Genomic DNA, 23,632 nt, shown 5'->3' on the forward strand with positions numbered 1-23,632 from the left:
TAGAGAGCTCTCACATCCACCAAACTCGTCTTTTGAGAACTTCAGGTTTTCCATCTGGGTAAATTGTAAAGAGAGAAGACACATTTGTGAGACAAAAGGTTGATAGATGAACAAAATAGTATTTAAACAGTTGCTAACAGGACTGTAATGTTAGAAGGCTGCACACAACAGAACTTGAGACAGGTAAATTGAATAGTGAATGGGGTCACTCAAGTTGTTAGGTAGTGTTTGTGCTATAGTTAATTAATCAAATGAATGTCATTGTTGTGGTGTATATATATACACTTAGAAGGGTGTGTGGTATGTGTGCATGCATATATGTGTGCATTCAAGAGCTTTGTGAAAGTTTTCATGCATATGTGTTTATATATAACTGCAGATGCAGAGCTTTACTGATGGCTCTGTGAAAGGGAGCAGGAGCACATTTCTGTACATATAGTCTCAAAGTAATGTGCAGACAAGTTTCAGTGACTGAATAACTGCTGAGAAGGCAGCAGGTCTAAGCTTGCAAGAGAATGAACTTCACTGGAGAGAATGCTGCCAGACTTGCAGCAGCAGCGAGTCACTTAGGAAACCTGTCCTGACTTGACTGAAAATTGCTTCCCCCGTTAGGTGGGAGGAAGGTTTTCTTTGCAGTTCAGTTTCTGTTTTCACTCATCTCATGCTGCTTACTCACCAGCTGAACCCTGATGAGGTCCTGCAGAGGGAGGAAGTCCCAAACAATAGTGTGTAAAACATGAACCCCCAGCTGCTTGAGAGAGGCGATTGTCCCACTCTGCTCCTCACTGGTCTGGCCTCACCTTGGAAATTGTGTGAAGTTTTGGGCACTACAGGATAAGAAAGTTCTGAAGCTATTAGAGAGTGTCCAAAGGAGAGCAACGAGGATGGTGAAGGGCCTTGAGGGGAAGCTGTGTGAGGAGCAGCTGAGGTCACTTGGTCTGTTCAGCCTGGAGGAGACCGGGGGGGAGACCTCATTGTGATCTTCAGCATCCTCCTGAGGGGAAAAGGAGGGGCAGGTACTGGTCTCTTCTCTCTAGGATCTGTGACAGGACCTTAGGGAATGGCCTTAAGTTGTGTCTGGGGAGGTTTAGGCTGGGTATTAGGAAAAGATCTTTCACCCAGAGGGTGGTTGGGCACTGGAACAGCTCCCCAGGGCAGTGGGCACAGCACTGAGCCTGACAGAGTTCCAGAAGCATTTGGACAATGCTCTCAGGCACAGGATGTGACTCTTGGGGTGTCCTGTACAGGCCCAGGACTTTGACTCAACAATCTTTCAGGGTCCCTTCCAACTCAACATATTCTGTAATTCTGTGATAAAAGGATCAAGAGGACTAGAGGCTGTTACTAGTATGATGAGAAAAGTAATGGCACTCTAACTGTTGAAGTCTACGTTAATGTTGTTTATAAAATTAAATCTGATTTTATGATTCAGATCAGAACTTAGGTAGAGGATAATGTTATATGGAAGAGAAAAACAATTCCCCCCCCCTGTTTATCTATGGCTTGTTAAAATCTCTGTATATATCAAAACGCTGCTGTAAGTTTGCTCTAGTCAGGAAGTTTATCTTTAAATTTACAATATATTTATGTTGTATATAAAAAGTGAAAAACTTATCTCAAATGTCGTTTAGAATAAATTGATGCTAAATATGATTTTGAAGCCAAAAAAGTCACCTACATATTTTATCACCAATCAAATTTTTATTATAAATTACATACTTGAGCAGCTTCATTCATCCAACTGAAGTCATTTCAGATGACCTTTTCCTCAGCTGCCTCTGTCTGAACAGAATATTGTTCTGCTGTTAATTGTTTTGGACATAGTGTGTGAAAAATCTTCAGGGAGTTGAATTTTGTTGTTCAGGGTTCACAGTACATAATTTTGCTTGCATGTTTACTGCTGGCCTGTCAAAATATATGACGGAATAAATTTCTCCTACAGATCAACTAATCATGAAAATAGTTTTGAGGTGTTTGATTGACATAGTGAAGCTGTTAATTTAGAGAGTATCAAGATCAAATGGAAGCTACTGCAATTAAGAAGTGACTGTGTTCTCAGCAGAAAGTGTTTAATGCTGCATTTTAGATTTTTTGTGCATTTTTATGCTGTCTCATGGATGTATTAGGGAATTTCTGTGATTTGTTAGATTTAAATACTTAATGTTCAACACAATTTCAGTGCAAATTTTACTCTTTTATAATAGCTGGTTTTATATTGATTGGGGAGAGTTGCTGTACATTTAATGTTTCTGTACTCTAAAGGGCTTTGGAGAACAAAGGATTCAGCCATTACAAGATTTTGCTGGGGCTTTTTTGTTTTGTTTTCATCTTTACAACTTTGGTTCAAAATATTGTAGTAGCAGGCTAAAAATCTTCCTTCCCATTTCTCTGTGACTGGCTTCTTTATGGCATGCCTAGAGTTTCTTTGTCACTATGTGGTACTGCTCCAAGGTTTGTATTATGAAGTTATATTCAATATATCATACGTAGTAAAACCTTCTTTGATACTGTGGTGTGGCACAAATGTTAAATTTGCTACTTTCATATCCATAGCTCTTGAAAGTTTATAGTTCAGTTTTTATTGAAAGCCACATTTTTAATGTTCTCCTTTTTTTTTTTTTTTTTGCTTTTCAACTTTACATTCAAGCATGCTGTTTCATACTGACAGGTGTCACACAGAGTCTGGAGGGCAAAAGGCTTCTTATGTCCCTAAAATTCCAGACACAGATATGGTGGAAAAGCAAGTGTGCTTAGGTGGGAAAAACTGTAGATATCCTACGAGGTCCCTAAAGAAATTTAATTTAGCCGTAGCCTAGTAGTGGTAATTTTCTTCCTTGGGTGAGTTGAGCAATTTTCTCATGCTTTCAGTACTTCTGATCCAGTGCTGAGGCTGCTGTTTCTCATTTTTTCATGAGCATGATCTGGTTACTCATGTACAGGTTTTGGCCTCACATGTCAGCTGCACACTCAGGTGTCTGTAGCCTGATATTGCCTTATTTCCTTATTCAAGATTGCAGGAAACAAGCAAGCATAAGCCTCACATTAAAGCAGTGCTGAACTGATAATGCAGCTCTTTGGTCTCACTGAAGAGAGGTAGGGTAGAGTCCATTAGCCAAGTCTTTGGGGATGCTTGTGAGATGCTCACTCCAATTGACCCTTTGTCATATAGAAATGCACCTGACAGGCCTGGGAGACTGCTTTGCTGCCTGAAGTTTTGGTGGATTGTTTGAAGATTAGAAAATACTGCAGGAAGAGGGAAATTGATTCTAAATTTATTTTAACAGTAGTAAACAAAAATTCAGTAAGCATATCTGCTTTCTTGGATAAGCCACACATCCTACCTTGGCTTTATCTCTCTTTTGACTTACAAGCTTTATTCCTACTACTATTTATTAAGGAATATGAAAGTGATCAGTGTTACAGAAACTGTAAGATCACATGCATCTGTTTCAGATTGTTTTATTCTGCAGCCATTTGACAAAATGTGGTTTCAAATGTATGCTGGAGCTAGTGCTTCTGTGAGCCAAGCAGGAAAATTAGGGTGGTAATTTTCCCATAATTTGGGAAACATCTCATAGGTAGAGTGTTTTTCAATGGTCACAATTCACCTTTCCATTCCTCACAGCTAACATTGGTCATGCTGTTTTGTGTGGCCAAGAGATGTGTTTGAATAGTGGGATTCACAAGCAAGCCAGCCTAGCAATGGCATGTTGATAGGGGTATTTTAATTTTGTCATTGTTTTGGGGAGTTTTTTGGGTTTTTTGATGAACCATTGTGCTTAGTTAGAAGTAGAAGGAGTCTAGTGCAAAGGGAAGGGCTGGTGAACACATGAAGGTTCACACTTTTAACAAATGGGAAAAGATAAAACTCCTGTTTTTCTTCCCTCAACTGTCACGGCTCTCTCAGCAGTCTGACTGCCTTCCCATGTGACATTTTTGCACTGCATTTCTAGGTCAATGGTGACACAACTAGCATGCTTGTGCCCAAATTGATCATCTCAGTCTGCTGTACTCCACATGGCTTTCACATCTCTCTTTGCCATAGGCTGTGTTTGCATTTCCTCAAGTCTTAAGAAACAGGGACAGCTCAGCAGGCGCACGTTAACTTCTCATACGTGTTCTCACTCATATGAGTGAGCTTTGCAAATAGATCAGTGATGTGGGAAAAGTTGGTATAAAATCAGTGTCAGAAACAGAGGTGACATGTTGCTAAGAAAATTTGGCCAGATTAATTCTTCCAGAGAAGAACTGCTGATGCTGGACATTAGTGTGCACCTTCTGCTGTATGTTCTCTTTCTCCTTCATGCGGGTGAAAAAAGCTCCGGCACAGTCGGGTTCACAAGCAGAGAATCATGCCTTTAAGGGTGTGACTTTTTTTGTTCATTGATAAAGTTATCACCAAAAGTGGTTATAACCACTTTGTTAGATTTGAAAGAGGATCAGAATTAAGTGAACAGCATCTACTGTAAGAGATAGGGCTGGTGAACAGCCTGTCCCTCCCATTCCTCCCTTTGTCAGAAGTCTCTTGGACATGAGCACTGCTCCTCAGGGCATGGCCACTTTCATTCCTGGGTGTTGTGCTCATGCTGCTGCCCCCCATGAGTGTCACTGCTCTCTGGGGACACTGCCAGGTCTCTGGTCCCAGCCTGTTGCCGCCCTGCATTTGGCAGGAGGTGAAGGGTGAGGCCAGTCACCTGTGCTTGTGTGGCTTTTGGATGCATGGAAAGGTGTCACTGAGCAGCTCCTTGCTGGCAGCTGTGGCAGGCCTGTGACTGTAATTCAGGGTGCTTAAAACCTGGGATTTTCCCAGCCAGGCTAAAACTGGGTGTTGAGGACAGCAAAGATCCAGAGAGGTGGGTAAGAGGACAGAGGTGAAGGGCAGAGCTGGGAAAAGCAGGAAAACTGGCACTCAGAGCTGGATTTAGCCTGGCAACACCAGAGAGATGGGCTTTTGCAGATCTCAGCTCGTTTTATTTAAAATTATCTGTGTTTTTCCTAACATAGATAATTTAAAATAAAACGAGGGGAACAAGTAAGTTTTGAATTTAATTTTCTTGCACTTACTTTCTCCCTAAGACTGCAAAGCTCCATAGATGATGATGGTCCTTTAAAAATTCTGTAGGTTTGCAAGTAGGAAAATATTTCTGATAAAGCTCTCTTTTGGCTAATGAAAGAGCAGCTTACATGTGAGTTAGTATTGATGGCAGATTCAGTAATGACATGTAATGCAATTACTTTACTAGAGAGAGAAGCACTTAGACACATATTTAAGATATTTCTGAACCCAGGCGTCAGCTGGAGGTGATTGAAAATACACTATTTCTGCAGATTTCTTCACATAATTACTGTGGAAAATATTGTGGCATTGTAGTAAAAAGCAGAGAGTTTTGAATGCTAATAGCTGTAGGGGGAAGAGAATTCCCAGAGAAATTCTGTTCTATAATCCCATGCTAATCTCCCCAACAGAAAGCAGAAGAAGAGGAGCTTGTCCTCACACCTGATGGCACCAGGGAATTCCTCACTTTTGAAGTTCCACTGAATGACTCTGGGTCAGCTGGGCTTGGCGTGAGTGTCAAAGGTAACCGGTCAAAAGAAAACCACGCTGATTTAGGAATCTTCGTCAAGTCCATCATTAACGGTGGAGCAGCATCCAAGGTAAGAGGGAATATCTGTATCCTTTGGTCTTCCTAGGTTTTCCATAATAAGTTATTTTGAAAATATCCATAGATCAAAGAGGAGTGAGATCTCTAGTGTTCACCAATTATACCATCAGAGGTAACATTCAGATTTCTACTCACATGTTTGCACGTCCCAGGATTTAAACAGCCCTAACAGATTCGGGAAGGAGCGAGCCATCTCTGGTACAGTTCCATTAGTATGCTGTTTGAGCAAACAGATTATGATAATACCTTTCAGTGCAAATCTGTAATTGGAATAGACATTTCCTATAGTGGCTGCAATGGAAGCTATTATTGCAGTGTTCATTTCCCCATAAACCCTTAGGACTAAGTATAGTTGGTTGAATGTTTTTCTTTTGATTTGTGGTTTGTTTTCTTTTTTTATTCTCTCCGGTAGACAAAGCTTCCTTTGTGTGTTTTTCATGTAACTATCTATACTTTTTACTTTTCCAGGATGGCAGGCTTCGAGTGAATGATCAACTAATAGCAGTTAATGGAGAATCATTATTGGGCAAAACAAATCAAGATGCTATGGAAACCTTAAGAAGGTCCATGTCCACTGAAGGGAACAAACGAGGAATGATTCAGCTCATTGTGGCGAGGCGAATAAGTAAATGCAATGAGGTAATAAGCTTTTGATATTGGGATTGGCAATTTTCACTTCTGAGGTATTTGTGTTTACAGGAGATGTCATGTTTCCTCTGGGAGTTGAAAAATAATATCTGAGAAGCTAAAGAAAGAAAGAACTACAGAATTATCTGAATTTCAGTGTTAGACATGCTAACGTTATTACTGATCAATAAAGTTTTTCTTTCGAGAATTTTTGTCAATGAAAAACAGGAAACACTGAATAAAACTATATTGATTTTGTAATTGGATCTCACTGTTTACGTGATTTTTGTTCAGTGGAGTTTTTTATGGAGGTCTATTAGATCTTTCATTTATAGACTTTGTGTTAACGGACTTGTTTCTTTGTCACTTCCAGTTTTTTTTAAATAAGAGTAGAGCTCTTATGTTTCATTATTATATTTTATCTAAACAAAAGTTTCATGTATAGATTCTACAAAACTTTGTCTTGGCCTTAATTGTGGGTGAGGCTGAACTACTGAATTCAGGGTGAAGTGGTGATTCTTTTGATGATTTGCAACTTTGTCTTCTCTAGTGCAATAATAATGTGTTGATGTTTTGAAATATATTCATGATTTCTAATAGTTTATCTTCTATTTAATGTAAATAATGCTATATACTAGGAATGTATGGACATATAATGAGAAGGACTGATGTTGGGGGAGAACTGAATTAGACTCAGAACAAATTAAAGAAAGGACTGAGTTAAATAGGATACAGCTGAATGGCATGTCAGAAAAGCATCTCTTTTTTAGAAATCTAAAAGTCATTTCTTTCATTCTTGCTAAAATAGTAAGGTCTTACCAGGAATGTTATTTCTTGGTCATCATGCTTCAAAAATCATGTGCACAAATTGGTTTAGTATCACTGCTCCTGCCTAGGGGAAAAAAGAATGCTTTACTTTTTAATGCATAAATCTAACCTTCAGAAAAAATCAGTCCATAGTTTATTATAAAATCATTTCTGAAAAAGTCACCAGTCTTTTTAAAAGTGTTAAGCTTCTCTTGACTAACTGCTTATACAAAGTTTTACTTGTACATATGCATGTTTATATATGCACACTGCTAGAAAGCCAGCTTGGATTGCTGCAAATAGGTCTTGCTGAAAATGTGTCTTGCTTAGTGTTGAAGGGATTCTGACCTTTTTGGATGTGGTGATGTCCTTATCTAGGCCTAATTCAGAGTGTCCTTTGGAGACTGCTCCTTATTTTTACCCAATTTCCAGTTTGTAGATGCTACTACGTATTATTACATAAAAAGGGTGAAATTTTTACACTATTTCTGTGTTTAGGATTTTTTTCCTAAAAGGATGTAGAAGATGATCCCTTTTCTCCTACTGAAAGTCTTCTTGATTGAATTAATCCAGATAGTGTTTGTAAACACAAAGGAGGTAATCCAGCAGTGATGAAACAAAGACATTTCTCCTTGAATCCAGCACAATTTTTACTCGTTCAAGAGTAGCTTGGTCCCCTATATCTGCTTGACATTTAGTATGATTTATTTTGCAGAAATCAGGTGCCAAAAGCAGCACAGCTGACTGCAATATATGTGCTTCAAGATAAAAGAACTGATTGTGGAAACAGATTTAGATACACTGAAATGTACCTACACAAGGGCAGGATAGGCCCTGTCTTTCTGGGCCTCCTTTACAGTTTTTTGTGCATTTTCCCAACTCTTTAAGAAGCTGGCAAGATCAGCTATAATGATTAGGAAAGCATTGATATGTCACTATTGCTGTAGTAATCATCTCTACAAAGTAATTTTTGTAAGTAATTTTTGCTAGGAATTATTGCTTTTATCACACTTATCCAAAGGAAATACCATGTCAATACTGTTTGCATATTTTAATATGATGAAAGGATGACTTGCATGGATATAAAGCTGTTTACCTGCTGAGCTAGCAGTATGCAAGAAGTCACTTTTCTGGAAGTCTTGCAATGCCCAGACTTCAATGAAATGAAAAGCAAAGAGAAGTTTTTTTCTTGGTCTTTTGCAATTAAACTCTATATGCTCTTTCAAGAATGTGACCAATTTAAGCATTAGATATTATTAAACTGATGTGACACAGATAAGCTGTGATAATGTTATTTCTGAATGTTGCAGGAATGCCATATATGAGTACAGTTTTTAGTCAGCTCAGTCCCTCAGTGCTGGCTGTGGGGCCTGAAAACTGGCTGGAGACAGCATCACCTCAGTAGCTGGCCTTGTCTTGGCTATATTAAGCTTAATTTAGCAACACAGATTGCTTAGACATGCTGGTATAAATTTTCCCTTTGGAACGTTCCAGTAACCACCAGGAAAGATTTTTAGTATTAGAACACAAAAAGAAATGACATTTGACGGGTGGCAAATTCAGGAGCTTGCAGATTAGAAGCAAAAGCATAAAAAGGGCACACCCTTATCTTAATAGCTCCCACCTTTTCTCACCATAGAAGCACAGAATCATTTAGATCAAAGACTATTGACTCCAACCATTAACCCAGCACTACCAAGGCCACCCCTAAACCATATTGCCAAGTGCCGCATCTACCTACAGATGTTTTAAAGACCTGCAGAATGCAGCCACTTCCCTGGGCATCTTGTTCTAAAGCTTGACTCTGCTTTTCATGAAATATTTTACTTAATATCCAGTCTAAATCTTCCCTGGCACAACTGGTGACTCTTTCCTCTTGTCCTATCACTTTTTCCCTGGCACAACTGGTGACTCTTTCCTCTTGTCCTATCACTTTTTCCCTGGCACAACTGGTGACTCTTTCCTCTTGTCCTATCACTTTTTACCTGGGAGAAAGCACCAACCCCCACCTGTCTAAAGCCTCCTTTTAGGCAGTAGAGAGCAAAGATGTCTCTCCTTAGCCTTCTCTTTTCTCCAGGCTAAATGCCCCCAGCTCCTCAGAAAGGAGGGGTTTACTGGTTTAATTAAATAAATGTTCAGCTTTTGAGAAAGCATTTCCCAGTGTTTTCTATGCTCTTCTCCCTCTTTTTGTTTTTCAAAGGAGTCACCATAAGAAACCAGCAGATAAAAATATCCTGTTCAACTGATTTCTTTCCTTTGTTGATTCAGCGTCGTATGTGTCCACTTTGTAGACAAAAACATAGCTTTGTTTCTTGTTAGTCTGAACTACAGTTAAGTGGAACTGGTTTGGTGTTATTCCATTTTGTGTGTCACCAAGAACAGTGTTCACTCTGCTCTGTTCCAGTGTCCTGTGAAGTCAGGTCTTGGCTGATTCTCTGCCACACCATGGAGCATCCACAGGTGTCTCAAAAGGGAAATCTGTGCAAGGGGTGATAATGCCAATGCAGAAATAATTGTGCTAAACATCTGGATGATAAAAGCAGTTGCTCTCTGGATGATAAAAAAAAAACCTCAACAAAATAACAGCAAAAAGAACAAAAAAAACCCCAAGTCTTTTTTTCCCCTGCCATCAAGTCCAGGAATTGTTTTGCATTTGCGAAGTCAATCTGACTTCCTTTGAGACAGACTACACAGTCTGCTTCTTTCTTTTGTAAAACTGAGTTTGAATTGGATTTTTAAGGCAGTTAGTGGTATGAAACTGTTCTTTTGGTTTTAATGTTAATTTTCATAATCTCCCCTCAGAATTGCTGAGGAGGGAGAATTAATTTTGCGGCATGATTCTGCAGATTGTTGTTTCTGCATGTTTCAATTTATACTAGGATTTTGGTGTACTTTTTGTGTTTTGTTTGCTGTCTAGAAGTGAGTGACAGAACCTCTGTTGTCCTGGGTTGAGAGAGGCAGAACAGTTGCTTCTGATCTGCTGCAGAGGCACTGTCTTTGTCAGAGAGTTTTCTTTGGCTTCTTGAACATGAAACTGTTTCAAAACTTGAAGTGACCTCGGATACTCCTTTCCCATGCCATCATTATTCTCAAACAGCTTCACAAGTTTTCATGTTGTAAACTGAGCCTTCAGAGCAATTGTAGCAACAATGTAAATGTACATAAATACCATAAGAGTATTATCTTGACTTCAGACAGGCAGGGAAGAGATAATTTATATCATCAGCCCTTCTATAACTGTAGTCAAAAGAGACCACAAACTTCCCAGAAGGTTAAAAGAGATTTTGTGCTGCTGTGGTTTTGCTGAAGATTTGCCTGTAGGAAGAATTTTCATTGACTCACCAGAAGATAGTGTGTAATCCATCCAGGTTTTCAAGTGAATTGTCTTGTAGTAAATATTGATATAAGCACGGAGTGTTAGTTATGAATGAGCTCTAAGGCAAAGCTGTGCATCCTAGTTTTTTTCCTGTTTGCATTATGTCTATACAGAGTACAGCAATGTGGAATTCTGCAAGCTGCACTACTACAAACCTTGCAAAACTGTGTTTAATAACTCAGCCACTCCAGATAAAAACACACACTGAATATTTGATGGACACTGTTATATTAGTGTAACAAAAATATTTAATTTGGGATTTGGCTATATCTAGGGTTCCCTTGCTCCCCATTTAAAAAAAGTTAAACATTCTGTTACGTTCTGTGTTTTCAGCTTCCAGCCTTGCTTGTGAACTCATCAAATTTCCTATATAAGCATGGAGAGATTCTTTAAGACACATTTCCAAAGCTGTGAAAACAGTGGGGAAAAATGGAGAGAATAACAATAATATTGACTTGATATTCATATATGGCCAGTTTTTAACACGTCATTTTTCAGAAGAGGCAGCCATCAGCTTTTTAGATCTTTAGCTCAGGTTTGAAATTTTTTAAATTGCTCAGATTTAAGGCGAAACAGTGGAGTTCCTTGTGCTGTGTTCTGTTAATTAGTGATGCTGTTGTGATTAGCCTTTATGGGCAAACAGCTGGCGGCTGCATCGCCAGAACGTGCTCAGCACTCGGGCACAACTGCCGGGCACATCCCTGCAGCTGGTGTGTGCTCCATGTGCTGATTCAAGAAAATAAAGGTAATTGTTACTTTTGGAATCCTGTGCTTTTCAGTCCTGCAACCTGGACAGCTTAGAGACACAGATTGCTTGTCTGCACTCTGTTCATGTCACAGGCAGGCAGCACTTGTCTGCCATTAAGTGAGAGAGCATCACCATTTTCCTCAAAATGAGAAATTTCAAGGGGTTTTCTTGTTTAGACCTCTCCCCCCCCCCCTTTTTTTTTTTTTTTTGACAGAATGAATATTTTGCCAAACCTGCCTGAAATGAAGCTTTGCAAATGATTTGCAGATCCCCAGATTTCTTCATGCATGTCTGTTCATTTTTTTCTCCCTTTGAAAATGAGCAAACTGGGAAGCAGAGTCCTGATTCCAGTTCGTATAAGGACCTCATCATTCATGAAATAAATTGACTGATAGATCACTGAGAGTTTGCAAATGAGTAGTTTCATTATAAGAGAAACAAGCAAACATCTTTTCTTTTCCAGTGTGTGTACAAGTATAAAATATTCAGCATCATTTTCCCCTGCATGCATTGCCGAGTTAGCTACATTGAAATGTAGGTGACAGGTTTGTTTTTTCTTTCTCACTAGATTAGTCTTGTGATGACCTTTTGGAATTTAACTGTCAAAAAGTCTTTAGCATCTCCTCCAAACACAGTGATTTCCCTGTTCATTCCCATCTCCAACTCATTGATAAAGCTCTTTATCAATTTAAGCTATTCCCAGCTCTGATTCCTAGGGGAATCTACAACTCTTCTCCATCCTGAAGATCAATCTTTGTGTCCAATTCTTTAGCCAGTTTTCAACCCAGAAAATGAAAATTTAGTCCAGTCCTATGAAAACTTAGTTTCTTTAATGCCTTTGATATTGATGCTTTGATATAGGTTAATAGTATTTTAAAAGTATCTATGTTGGAAAATGAAGCTCTAGTATTTTGAACATCTTAACCACAGTATACACAGATAAGAAGGAAAAAGAAAGCCTGGAGAATAATTCTGTGTGACAGGAAGAGCTTCAGCATTCTGCATGCAGTGTCGTATATAGTAAATTTGTGTACCGACTTCTTTAACACCCATAACACTTGCATTCCTATATTTGGACAATTTATTTTCTTAAGGAAAAATGGAGTCTGATTCTTGTTTCATTAAAAAAAAAGTTTGTTTATGCTTTGAATATTTTGGCACTCTTCTTATGCAAAAGCCTTTTTCATATTTATGTACATAACTTCAAATAGGATGGATGGTGGTGTTTAAGTAAAAGGGACTGCATTATTTGTCCTTTTATCATCTAGTTAAGCAGCAGCTGGGCTAGCTGGTACAGACAGTACTTGAGCAAACAGCTGTTTTTTATCTGAATATAAAGGGTCAGGGTAGAGCCTTTTTTTAATTTAAAAAAAAAAATTATACTGGCTTTTTAAATTTAAGAGAATGGATAGAAAAGGAGCTACAGGCAATCTGTAGCATGGGAGGTTTTATTGCATTTTTACAAATATGATCATTTAGTGCAGGTCAGTGCTAGGATCCCGAGAGGGAACTCTCTCTTTTCAGTCTAGAGAGAAGAAAAATCAGGGGATCTTTACCAGTCAGTGTCTATAAATACCTGATGAAAGTAATAAAGAATAAAGAATACTGATCCAGACTCTTCTCAGGGCTGCCCAGTGCCGGGACAAGAAGCAACAGACACAAATACAAGAAATTTCTTTACACATAAGAAAAAAAAAATCCTTCTTGGAGGTCAACACTGGCGCAACTTGCCCTGAGAGGCTGAGGAGTCTCTGATCTTGGAGATATTCAAAACCCAGCTGGGCAGGGCACTGTGCAACCTGCTCTTGCAGACCTTGCTTTGGGCAGGAGGTTGGATTAGATAATCTCCAGTGGTTTCATCCACCCTCAGTTGGTCTGTGACTCTGAACTGGCACACCAAGGGGTGCTCCAGCAGCTGTTGACAGGGGGCCAGTTGCCACATGGATTCTTTTCTTGCCAGGCCTTTAATGAAGCTAGGAATTTGTACAGCTTTGTTTATGTTGCCCACTCTTTATCAGTCCATCAAATCAAATTATACCAGATAGCACTGAGAGTGGCTAAGAGAAGAAGCTAGAATGTGTAATTCCAGCTCTTTATTAGAAACATATCACGAAGAACAAGTCTATTTGAACTGCAGTCTTGCTTTGGACTGTTGGACTGTTTGTCTTGCCCACAACAACAGTTTGCAAATTCTATGTTTCTTTTCTTGCACAGACTTTCTGTTAACCATGTAAGGAAAAGGCATTTTGGGGATTTTGTGACAGCCGATTGTCTAATTTTTGGTGTTTTATAAAAGACATTCTCTCTTCTGTAGAATGTTTGTGTAGCTGGCTGTCAATGCCCTTGTTTAAACTCATCTTTTAAGATGCTAATTTAAAAATTGATAAAGTTTTACTCATGGAAATGATAAAATATATGATTCACTTTACAAAACATGGCCATATAAATGCAACACTCCTGCTATTTCTTTTATTTATTCTGGACTTTACTGTATTACAAGGAATGAATTTCTATATATTTCTTTGCTTCTGAACTATCTTCTTGTCAGTGTCTTTCTGAAAATCCCTTGAGATCTTTCTACAAATGAATCTGAAAGTTGATGGCTTGTCACACGAAGGACTGTGTGATATTGCTCACTAAAAGCTGGACACTTGTTACATAAAGTCATCAATATAGCACTGGGAGAATAAATCCCAAAGCACTTTGATATTTTCACACCTTATTTAAAGGCAGTGAAATAAAGGGTAGTTCATAATTTAGTACCTTTATCATGCAAGTTTAAGCTCTCAAGCAGTCTAATATTGTTATGCTCTTTTTTTTGTAAAGTGTTTAGAAGTTAACATTTTTTTCAAATGTGCCTTAGATTCTTTATAACAGAGTCTACAAATATTGTTTAATTTACTTTTCAGTAAAGCTGTCAGTTGTAATCTGCAATTTAAAAAAACTAATAAAACAAATCCTCATTTCACAATTTAAACCTTATTGAGTCTAATTCACTTGCACTGCAAGTTTATTATTCTCCTGCAGCTTGACGTGCCTACAATTGTAATTGTGTTGACCCTCCGATGCAGTAAATCTCCCCGGTGCTTATCAAACTGGGAGAGATAAGTCTACAGTTTGGAACTTCATTAAATATCTCATTTATATTAAACAGATGATGGCTTTGAACAGTAATAATAATTTTTAGAGAGTCTGAGACCTCCCGATCGCGGTCTCCTTGACCGTAGCGTGGCGTTTTGCAGCCCTCCGCCCCCGCGCCCCGGGCGTCGTGCCAGCCCCCGCGTGTCAGGAGCCATCCGCCCATCGGGCTCACTTCAAAGCCTCTGCTGGGGAGAAAGCCCAGGGCTTTGTAGCCCTTGAAGCAGATTTTTTAAAACTTTTTCATAGCATACATTTCTTAGTCGTCTGGGGAGTGCGGGTGGAGTGATTGATAATGGGCAGCTGTTTTGAAAAGAAAAAACAACCAACATGTTGCTTGTTCTTTTAATTCCTGAAACTATGAACTATTCCTCTTGTGCTTGTTTGGAGATCAGTCAGTACTTGGAATAAGCATTTCCAGTGGCTTTAAATAGTTTGCAGCATGCTCAATATCTTTGAGTATCTGGTCCCCACTGTATTTGGGTATGTATAAAATAAATGCTGTGGGATTTGTGTAAGGACACTGCTTTTAAGATTTAACTATTTGCTTCAATATGAGGAGGGGCGTTGGTAAGAAGAGCTAACGCTTTGATATCTGAGTTCATACTACTTTTCTACAAAATACATCTATTTTTTAATAGTTGTTTACTTTTTGATAGAGCTGAATTCAGCTGTTCAGATGAATTGGTTTATGGTCTTGTCAAAGTGCCTTGGTAGCATTACTGAGAGGACAGCAGGGTGCTGGAGCCCAGGGGAACCAAGAGCTTTAGGGGCAGCAGGAAGGCTGGATGGCATGAGGATTGAGCCATGGTGTGGGGAATCTCTTATCTCTGCAGGGAGCAACTGGGCCCTGCTACCCTGGGCATCCACAGTGACCTGTGAATGCACAGGTACTGACTCTTCTCATTCCTGGGAGCTGTGCTGACAGCAGAGCTGTGGCTGATGGGGTTGCTAAATCCAGGTAGATGATACCAAATTATTTTATTTGCCTCTCTTGGGTGCTGTGTTCCCCTGAAATCTGATTGACTGGGACTCACCAAGGAGAACTCGACTTTTTCCTGTCCTCTGGAAAAATCTGAGAGGCCACTGTAGGAAAGCAAGGGATGACCACTTCTGCAAGCAAAGGCTGGGCTGGGAAGACACTCAGGCAATCTTCTGAAGGAGAGCAGCTGGGGTGGGCAGGAGGCTGTATATGCAGCCTTTCTCTTTCCTGTGCATGTGGCCAAACAGCCTGTGTCCATCACTTCCACCACATAGTTCATCTCTCTTGTGATGCCCTGGAGAGTCTGGCCTCAGTTGTGATGGGCAGGGACCTGTCAGTTCCAGGGCTTTGAGGGCTGGGGTGGAGGGCACCCCAGGTCTTGCCAGTTCTGCTTTTGTGTCTCTGCCTGCATGCTGCAGCAAAAGATTAGAGGAGCTTGCAGGCTGAATGAGGCATGTAAGACCTCTTTACTCTGCAGTCAGGAAAGACAGAGCAAAGAACTCAATTTGAAAATAAAATTACAGTGAAGTCTGACAACTTTTGTGTTTTTTCTTTTGTTCCTAACTACAAAACTTCAGAGTGTGATGATTTCGTTTGAAAGTAAGTTGCACCACTGTGGCAGCAGCAGCCCAATTCTGTTTGAGAGTTCCTGTTCCATGCTCCTGACAAGGGGCTTGTTGTGTTCAGCTGTCAGTGTGCAGAAGATGGCCCAGCTGTCTGCTGATGGTATTGGAAACAGCCCAACTGTCTGTTTAAGAAATTATCCAACAAAGAGACACCAAAATGGAATGGGGTTTTTTCACCAATTTTCTGCTGAAGGATTTGAAATTTGACAGGGCACCATGGGGGGTGCAGTGTAAAGGGGTTAGAAAGTTGGTCATTAGGCAGAGCTGTCATTGCAAATTATCTCTGTCCAGGATGAGAAGTTCTAGCTCATTTGGTGCTCAGACAGGTCCAGGCCTTAGGCAATTTGTTACAGTTCCCCCATGTTGTTAAGGGGACCCCAGGCACTAATTTTCCCCTCTCTTTGCAGTTGGAATCACCTGGGAGCCCCTCTGGGCCAGAGCTGCCCATAGAGACGCTGCTGGATGACCGGGAGCGGAGGATTTCCCACTCCCTCTACGGCGGGATCGAGGGTCTCAGCGAGTCACCCACAAAGAACATGGCACTGGGCAGGATAATGGGTGAGTCAGAGCAGCTCTGCTATGCAGGGCATGTTTTATTTCTCTCTGTGATTCACTGAAGGGTGGTTAATGTGTTATGTGGGAATTGGGAACATGGAGGTTGCACTGACCAACTTAAAACGTGCCTTAAAATTCTTCTATGCAAGCCTTCTGGATGGTTAATGTGAAGAAGAAGGTAAAGTGGGATTCTAAAGTGAATTTTGCATCCTGTGACAGGTCATAGAATGAATAATAGTAGCATTTAACATGGTCTTTCAGTGTCTGGTTTGGGATAATAAATTATTGGTCAGTCTAGGCTCCATGTTGCATCAAAATCAGTGACTCATGGGAATTCATAATTTTTTTTCAATATTCTTTCACCTCTGTTTCAGTCCTACTAAAATACAAAAATAAATAAGGCAAACTTGCATCCATTTATGCCTTTTAGGGGACTTATTAATTTATTTGAATGTTTGCTTTGTAGGACACCAATTTTAAAACCTCATAAGTAATTATAAGCATCCCTTGTGTAGGTTCTATGCCTTGCCATCTGCATGGTCCCAGTGGATAATGAGGTTATTAGTGCTTGCTTTGCAGCAATTCAACTTCTGATGTACAGAGCTAGGTAATAAAGACTTGCCTTGCCACAGGAGTGGTTAGATTTACTGACTAGGATGGGATTAATTTGAAAGGATTTTCAAGTTTAAACACAAAAAGCAGCTTGATGAAAATAACACCTGACAGAAGACGTGACGATTGCTCGCTTGAGTTGTGAAAACGTGGCTATTAAATCTAGGACTATATTTTAGCACATTAGGTACACAGAATATGTTAGAGGATGCTACTATAAACTTCATATGAAGAGAGGCATAACTTAGTTTTCAATTACTTTAGATTAGTTTTCAGCCTTAGAAAATTAGTCTACCACATAGGCTTTTTCAATCAACAGTCTGTGTATATTTTTCACCCTATATTTTTTTTTTTTTTTTTTGGGTTGGGTTTGGTTTTTGTTTCCACCCATGTCTTCTTTTAAAAATAATTTTTGTATTTTGTATTTTCTTTATGGTAGCAAAATAGGACCGCTGTTAAACTCTCTGAAAATCCACAAGTTTGCTATTTAGGGTATTTCTTCCAGTAAGTCTTCTGCCCTTTTTTGTTCATTTGGGCAATAGTAATTAGAAACATACCATATTCTGTTCTATTGCATTTCATATTGTGCAGCTTGGAAGAAAAAATGTGCACATGAAAATCAAGGCTGTGTGAAACCATGTCACCCAAAGTCATATGCTCTTAAAGAGAAAAATTTAGAAAAAATTGTATTTGTTTGTCAACAAATTTAAGGAGTGATAAAATAATTTGAAGTCTTCAGCACTATTCTTCCGTAGAAAGAGCTAGTTCTTGTTGTGTCAAGGCTTTAGATAAAACATTTGCAAAGCTTTGCCTTCTGCTTTTTCCATCAGTGCTGCAGAGGATTTACACACAGAGCTCATGAAAGTGTTAACAAATTATCACTTAAACACAGTGTCCGTTTTGTTGGGAGAGGGAGCCCTGAGAAAGTCTGGGTGCACTTGTGTCAGCAATGCAGTTTGCTTCAACATCAGAGGAGCACAAGACTTGCCTTGCCAAATTGAACTAGTTGTTCATCAGTCTGATATCATCCCTTTAGCAGTAGCCAGTAATTCATGTTTAACCACAAAAAACAAAAAAGTATTTCCAAAGCTGTTAGCATCTAATACCCTTAGATACTTTTGCATTGTATACATAGAAAAATAAAATCTATCCTTCATTTTCTAAGTTTCTTATAAACTGAAGTAAATGTTTTGATTTCCTTTGATTGTTTTTTTCTGAATTGTTTTCAGGGACCAGGAACTATGTAAAAAATTGGTTGGTTGTGACTTTAATTCACTGAATCTTTAGTGGAAGCACATTAGTGGAAAATCAGATTGTGCCTGAGCCTCATAGTAAATGTGATCTAGCGGCGTGTAACTAAAACTGGTCTTTTTGGGACTGGACTGTTCCCTTCTGCAATCACAGCAGAAGCACAGACCTGTGATGTTTAAACCCAGTTTTTGGGGAATGGTCAGTTTTCTAATACTGAATTAAACCAGTTCTACTAAATTAAAACTTCAGTGTTCATAATTTTTCACATGCAAGTTTTCTCTCAGTGCCATGCAACAGAGAGGTATTGCCTGTTGGGAGAGATAAGTACAGTTGCTTGTTTCAGAATAGCTAACATTTTAAAGACTCAGTCACTTTTTATGCAGTGGAATCCCTATCTTTTTAGGGTTGGTAATGAGAAAAAAAGAAGGGCTTTTTTTATTTTCCTGAGAATGTTTATGTGGTGTTACATGATTCTTCCTCTCTTGAAAATTGGCCTAAAAGTGAGGATTAGTCCTGAGAACAACCTGTCTGAAGAACTTTGGAGTCCTATATCTTCCCACACCAGTCCTGCCCATGAAAACAAGCCCAAAGGAGTGCTTTATGTAGTGCTGCTTCCCTTGAGTGCTCTCCCCATATCAAGAACCCCTCTGATGAGCTCTCTGAATCATCTGATGTCTTTTGAATTACCCCTCAATGGATTTAGCTAAGTAAACTTTTAGTACTCAGTACTTCTTAGTGAGGAGATGACAGTTTGTTTTCATGGAAGGAGTAGGTCTTCCTGCTGCTTTTGCTCTTGGATGGGTTTTAGTTTTCTTCCTTCCTAATTTAAAGTATTCAAAAGTAATAATTTTAAAGTCTGGAAAATGCCTGCTTGTTTTCGTCATTGCTTAAAGTTGGAACAAAGGTTTCAAGAGTGTTTTTGTTCTTTTAAATACCATTAATGTAATTTCAGGAAAAGTATTTAAGACAATTTCCTTACTCCTTCATAACTGACAAGCAAGAACTGGCTGTCAAAGCCTTGCTGTGAGAGTGGGAATAAAATAGCAATTTTAAGATGTGATTTAAATTATGTAAAATAATGTTTGCTTACTGCAATAAGGCTACGTGAATCTTTTCATGTTTCTGATGATTCTCATGTTGATCTACTTTTCTAGGTGGTTATTGCTATTATGGATTTTTTATGCTTTTTCATTTGATAATATTTCACTGAAAATTTCTGATGGAGAAGAGATACAACTTTCTGTATTCAGGGAATACTTTTGATTCAGATGAGATGGGATATTTTATTTATATAAATTGGGTCTTTTAAGAATTAGATGGTTGTAAGAAACCCTTATATTTATTTATTTTATTATTTCCAGGGTGCATGTTATTCAGTAAACCGACTGTGTTATACTAGTTTGCTTGGCTCTATAATTAAAAATTCGAGTCTTCTTCTGACATGCCATTCTTGTATATCATGCATTATGCTCCTGAGTTTTACAGTACACAAATACATAGCTGCTGTCCATATAAATTATTCTTATTCAACAAACAACTTAGTACAAAGTCCTCTTTCATCTCCTTCTTCTAGTTGCTGATTTTTTTTTATGAACGTGGCAGGTTTTGTTGCTAACGGTGACTAAACAGAAGATATTTTTCAGGGGGTACACAGAATAACAATCACTTGCACTGAATCTGCTTTTCATCCTGAAGGATCCCCCAGAACTTTGTGAAGTTTGATGGTTCCTACACAACAGGAAATACTCTGTTCTCTACATAAATAATTGTTGTCTTAAGGGTAGAATCAGGAGGAAGCACTACTGACAAAAATTTAGCTAGAGATGTAGAGTGTGTGTGAAATGAAAATAGCCCTTTACAATCAGAATGTAGCTCCTTGGCCAGGAATCTCATCAAAATGTGATACTCTTCTACAATAGTTGACAGATCTGAGCGCTTTCTTGAAATCCAAGACCTGTATACAGCAGAGAAATCTTTGTTGTTAGTCATTCTCCAGGCATTCATTGTACTATTGGTCTGAGTCCCACAGTATCAACATGCTCATGAGTCATTCATAAGGTAATGCTGGATTTGGAACATACGGTGAGAGCGTTCAACAGATTTTGTAGACCACCCTTTAAAGAGAAAGCAATAGCAAAAGCACAAAGGATCAAGCCAGAAACAGTTCCATGACAATGCAGTGTCAGTGTGGGAGCCAAGTTATCCCAGCAAACATATTAACTGAACTTCAGGGAATTTCAAGATTTGAAAGGACCTGGAGCAGTTTAGTTCTTCATGAATAAACCTATTATTCATACTATGTACTCTGTGTGATCAGCGTTTTTTTAGGGGGCTCTATGTTGGTGGTTTAATTCAGGTACAAATTATTTTCTGGTGTATAATAGTTTTGAAGGTGTATAATATTTTTTTGAAATATGCTGCTTGGCATATTTTTCCTTTGTAGGATGAAAATCCTCATAGACCAGGAGACCAGCCATTTGGTACTGGAGCTCTGAGCCTTCTTTTTCTGCACAGACAGATGGGAACCCTTCTTACCCAACAGTTTCATGTAGTCCACAGGCTGTGCTCCTTTAGATTGGTAACTTGTCCAAGAAATTCGAGCATCATTGTTCTGAGATGAGAAACATTTAAAAGGGAGAATGTTTTACCTTGCTTAGTACAGTGTCCAACATACTCTATGTTATTACAGATTACCTCACTGAAGCTGAATTTATATATGCAAAACTGGACTTGAAGTGTAGTCAGAATCTAAATTTCACAGAGTCTAAATAGCACTTTTCCAGCCCGAGGGAAAATTATTTTCTTGAAGAGGTTTGTAGACAGGTTGAGCAATGCCTTAGATTTGTAGATCAGTCAAATATACTGAAGATTACTGGGTTTGAAGTTTCTTTGATGTTTCCTTGTAAGGTTTCTCACAACACTTGTGGAATTAATTCTCCAGGGGTATTTTCTATCCACTTCAGCTGAGTTCTCTACAAAGCATGTATTGAGTCCGGTGCTGAGGTTTGTCCAACCATCTGCTGGAGGTGAAGCCTTTCACCTGTTTTTAGCTTCATCTGCAATGAAAAGCATAGGCATGTCAGATGGGTTTTCTCCTTAATTCTAAAGCAACTATTAAAATGTCAGTCTTCACCCTTGTCAGATATAAAGAAGGGTAGTTAAAAGTGTTACTGAATTACTGTAGCCTCTCAGATGGGAAGTTCAATCTGCCGAGTACCATAAGGTTATACCTTTTCACAATCAATTCTTTGGAGACATTATTAACTACAGAGTTAACAGTCTTGTAGGCATTATGTTTGGAAAGAAGTACATTACCAGGCTAAACATTAACCTGTCCATCAAAGGAGCTATTGCTGGGCAGAATCAGCTGTTATGCAAACTGCATACATTCATTTTAGTTTGACAGTGATGAGGTGTTCACCATGCAGTACCTTTTTCTTCCAGCCATTTTTTCAGCTTTCTTTAATGATCCCTTTGAAGCCAGTTTTCCCCTCTTTAGAAAGATTACTATATGTATTATCTAGTGCAATGAGGATTTTAACTACTGCTTTACACATAGGGTTTTGTTTGTTTGTTTGCTTGTTTATTAACAATTGCATGCAAAGGTAGTGATAGTAACTGAAACCTTTACAGAAAAGAGGAAAACTTTATTTTCCCCTAATTATTCACACTTTTTCCATATCTACAGTGAGAGTAAAGTGTGGAAATAATTGATGTGTCTATAGAAGCAGTTTAAAATATGGAAATAGAAGTTTTATGATACATTACACTGGTGCATCATAGTTTTAGTATAATTTTCAGTTTGTTGTCAGATTAATGGTGGATTAAGCTAGTGTGTTTCTTCTCATGAGATGTGACAGTTTCCCAAATTGTTTTAGTAAGATCATACCATCTTTTAACTTGTACTCTCACAAATTTACCTGATGAAGTCTGCCACTGAACAGACTCATGCTGAGTCTTGATGTAGTCCCTATCATGTATGTGATGGTTCTTCTAGAATTTGTTGATAATAGAATTTGTTAATTTTTTTTCTCCAAATTTTGCATGTGTCCACTTCCCAGCACCACTTGAATAAATTCTCATTTCATGAGGGCCAGACTGATCAGGAAAAGTGATGGCCTCTGTTAGTCCTTGTGGAACACATTCTTTATTTCTACCTTACAAGGTGATACAGGAGGAGATGCTTTTTTTGGGAGAGGTGGTTTTGGACAGCTCCCAGCCAGGCCTTGAGGCTATAGGCACAGCCAGGAACACGGGAGGTTCTTCTGAACATCAGGAAACACTTTTTCAGTGTGGGGGTGGCCATGCACTGGCACAGAGTGCTCAGGGAAGTGGTGCAGAAGAATATGCCATACTCAGAAGCAATTTGTTTGGGGTCCTGGCTACAGGACTGTAGGTGTCTCTGCTTGAATGGAAAGGATTGGATTAGAAGAGAGGTCTCTTCCAAACCTCAACCCTTTTGTTGAGCTTGAAGACCTTGTGGTCTTGCAGTAGCCACAGAAACAACTGGTGTGTATCAATTTTCAGACCTCTGCACAGAAAGATGGGTACAAAGTGAGACATAGTTAATTTTATTATCTGCATTGTGTCACTCTTATCAGTGGCACTGCAGTTTGACATAACCTTTTATCATCTGTGATGAAATATTTTTCAAGGCACTCTCTGCACGCTGCTGTAATTTAGTTTTGGGTTTTTTTCTCCCTTTTGTCCAGGTAAATATCAGCTGTCTCCAACAGTGAACATGCCCCAGGATGACACTGTCATTATTGAAGATGACAGGCTGTCAGTCCTTCCTCCTCATCTCTCTGACCAGTCATCATCCAGTTCCCATGATGATGTCGGGTTTGGCACTGTTGATACTGGTGGATGGGCTAAAGCTGCAATTAATGAGTCAACAGACTGGTAAGAGCATGGTTTAGTGGAAGGAAAAAAGAGAGAGCTGTAGTTGCATCTTTTCCTTTAGTTACATTTTGACTACTGCTAATTTTAATTTTTTTTTCTGTCACATTTGGATTTTACTATTTTCAAACTGGTAATTTCCCTTGTTTCAGGGAGGAAGTCTATACAAACACATCTGGTTTCAGTTTTGTGCTGTGTGAAAGCATATTTGTGGAAATGTTACTTAGACAGTCCATAGCTGTGTTATTTTGATGATGATGATCTAACTTTAATTTAATTGCTACCTGACCTAGCTTTTGTAAAAAAATTAGCAAAATTTAAATACTTGAGTTTATGAAAGACTGATTG

The 23,632-nt window shown here is 38.9% G+C and overlaps 1 protein-coding gene across 13 annotated transcripts in view; it reads left to right on the forward strand.

Annotated features, from left to right (window-relative positions):
- Positions 1-23,632, forward strand: part of PARD3 (par-3 family cell polarity regulator) — a 445,322-nt gene that overhangs the window by 263,405 nt on the left and 158,285 nt on the right. For all 13 annotated transcript variants that reach the window (XM_071428678.1, XM_071428674.1, XM_071428686.1 and 10 more), the window contains 4 exons: positions 5,467-5,655; positions 6,132-6,302; positions 16,375-16,525; positions 23,098-23,287. In XM_071428678.1, coding sequence (XP_071284779.1) covers positions 5,467-5,655; positions 6,132-6,302; positions 16,375-16,525; positions 23,098-23,287 — 701 coding nt within the window. The remainder of the gene's footprint in view (positions 1-5,466; positions 5,656-6,131; positions 6,303-16,374; positions 16,526-23,097; positions 23,288-23,632) is intronic.

The sequence above is a fragment of the Agelaius tricolor genome, unplaced genomic scaffold (genome assembly GCF_023055355.1).
Source record: "Agelaius tricolor isolate 1412-34295 unplaced genomic scaffold, bAgeTri1.0.p SCAF_6, whole genome shotgun sequence".
Taxonomy (NCBI): domain Eukaryota; kingdom Metazoa; phylum Chordata; class Aves; order Passeriformes; family Icteridae; genus Agelaius; species Agelaius tricolor.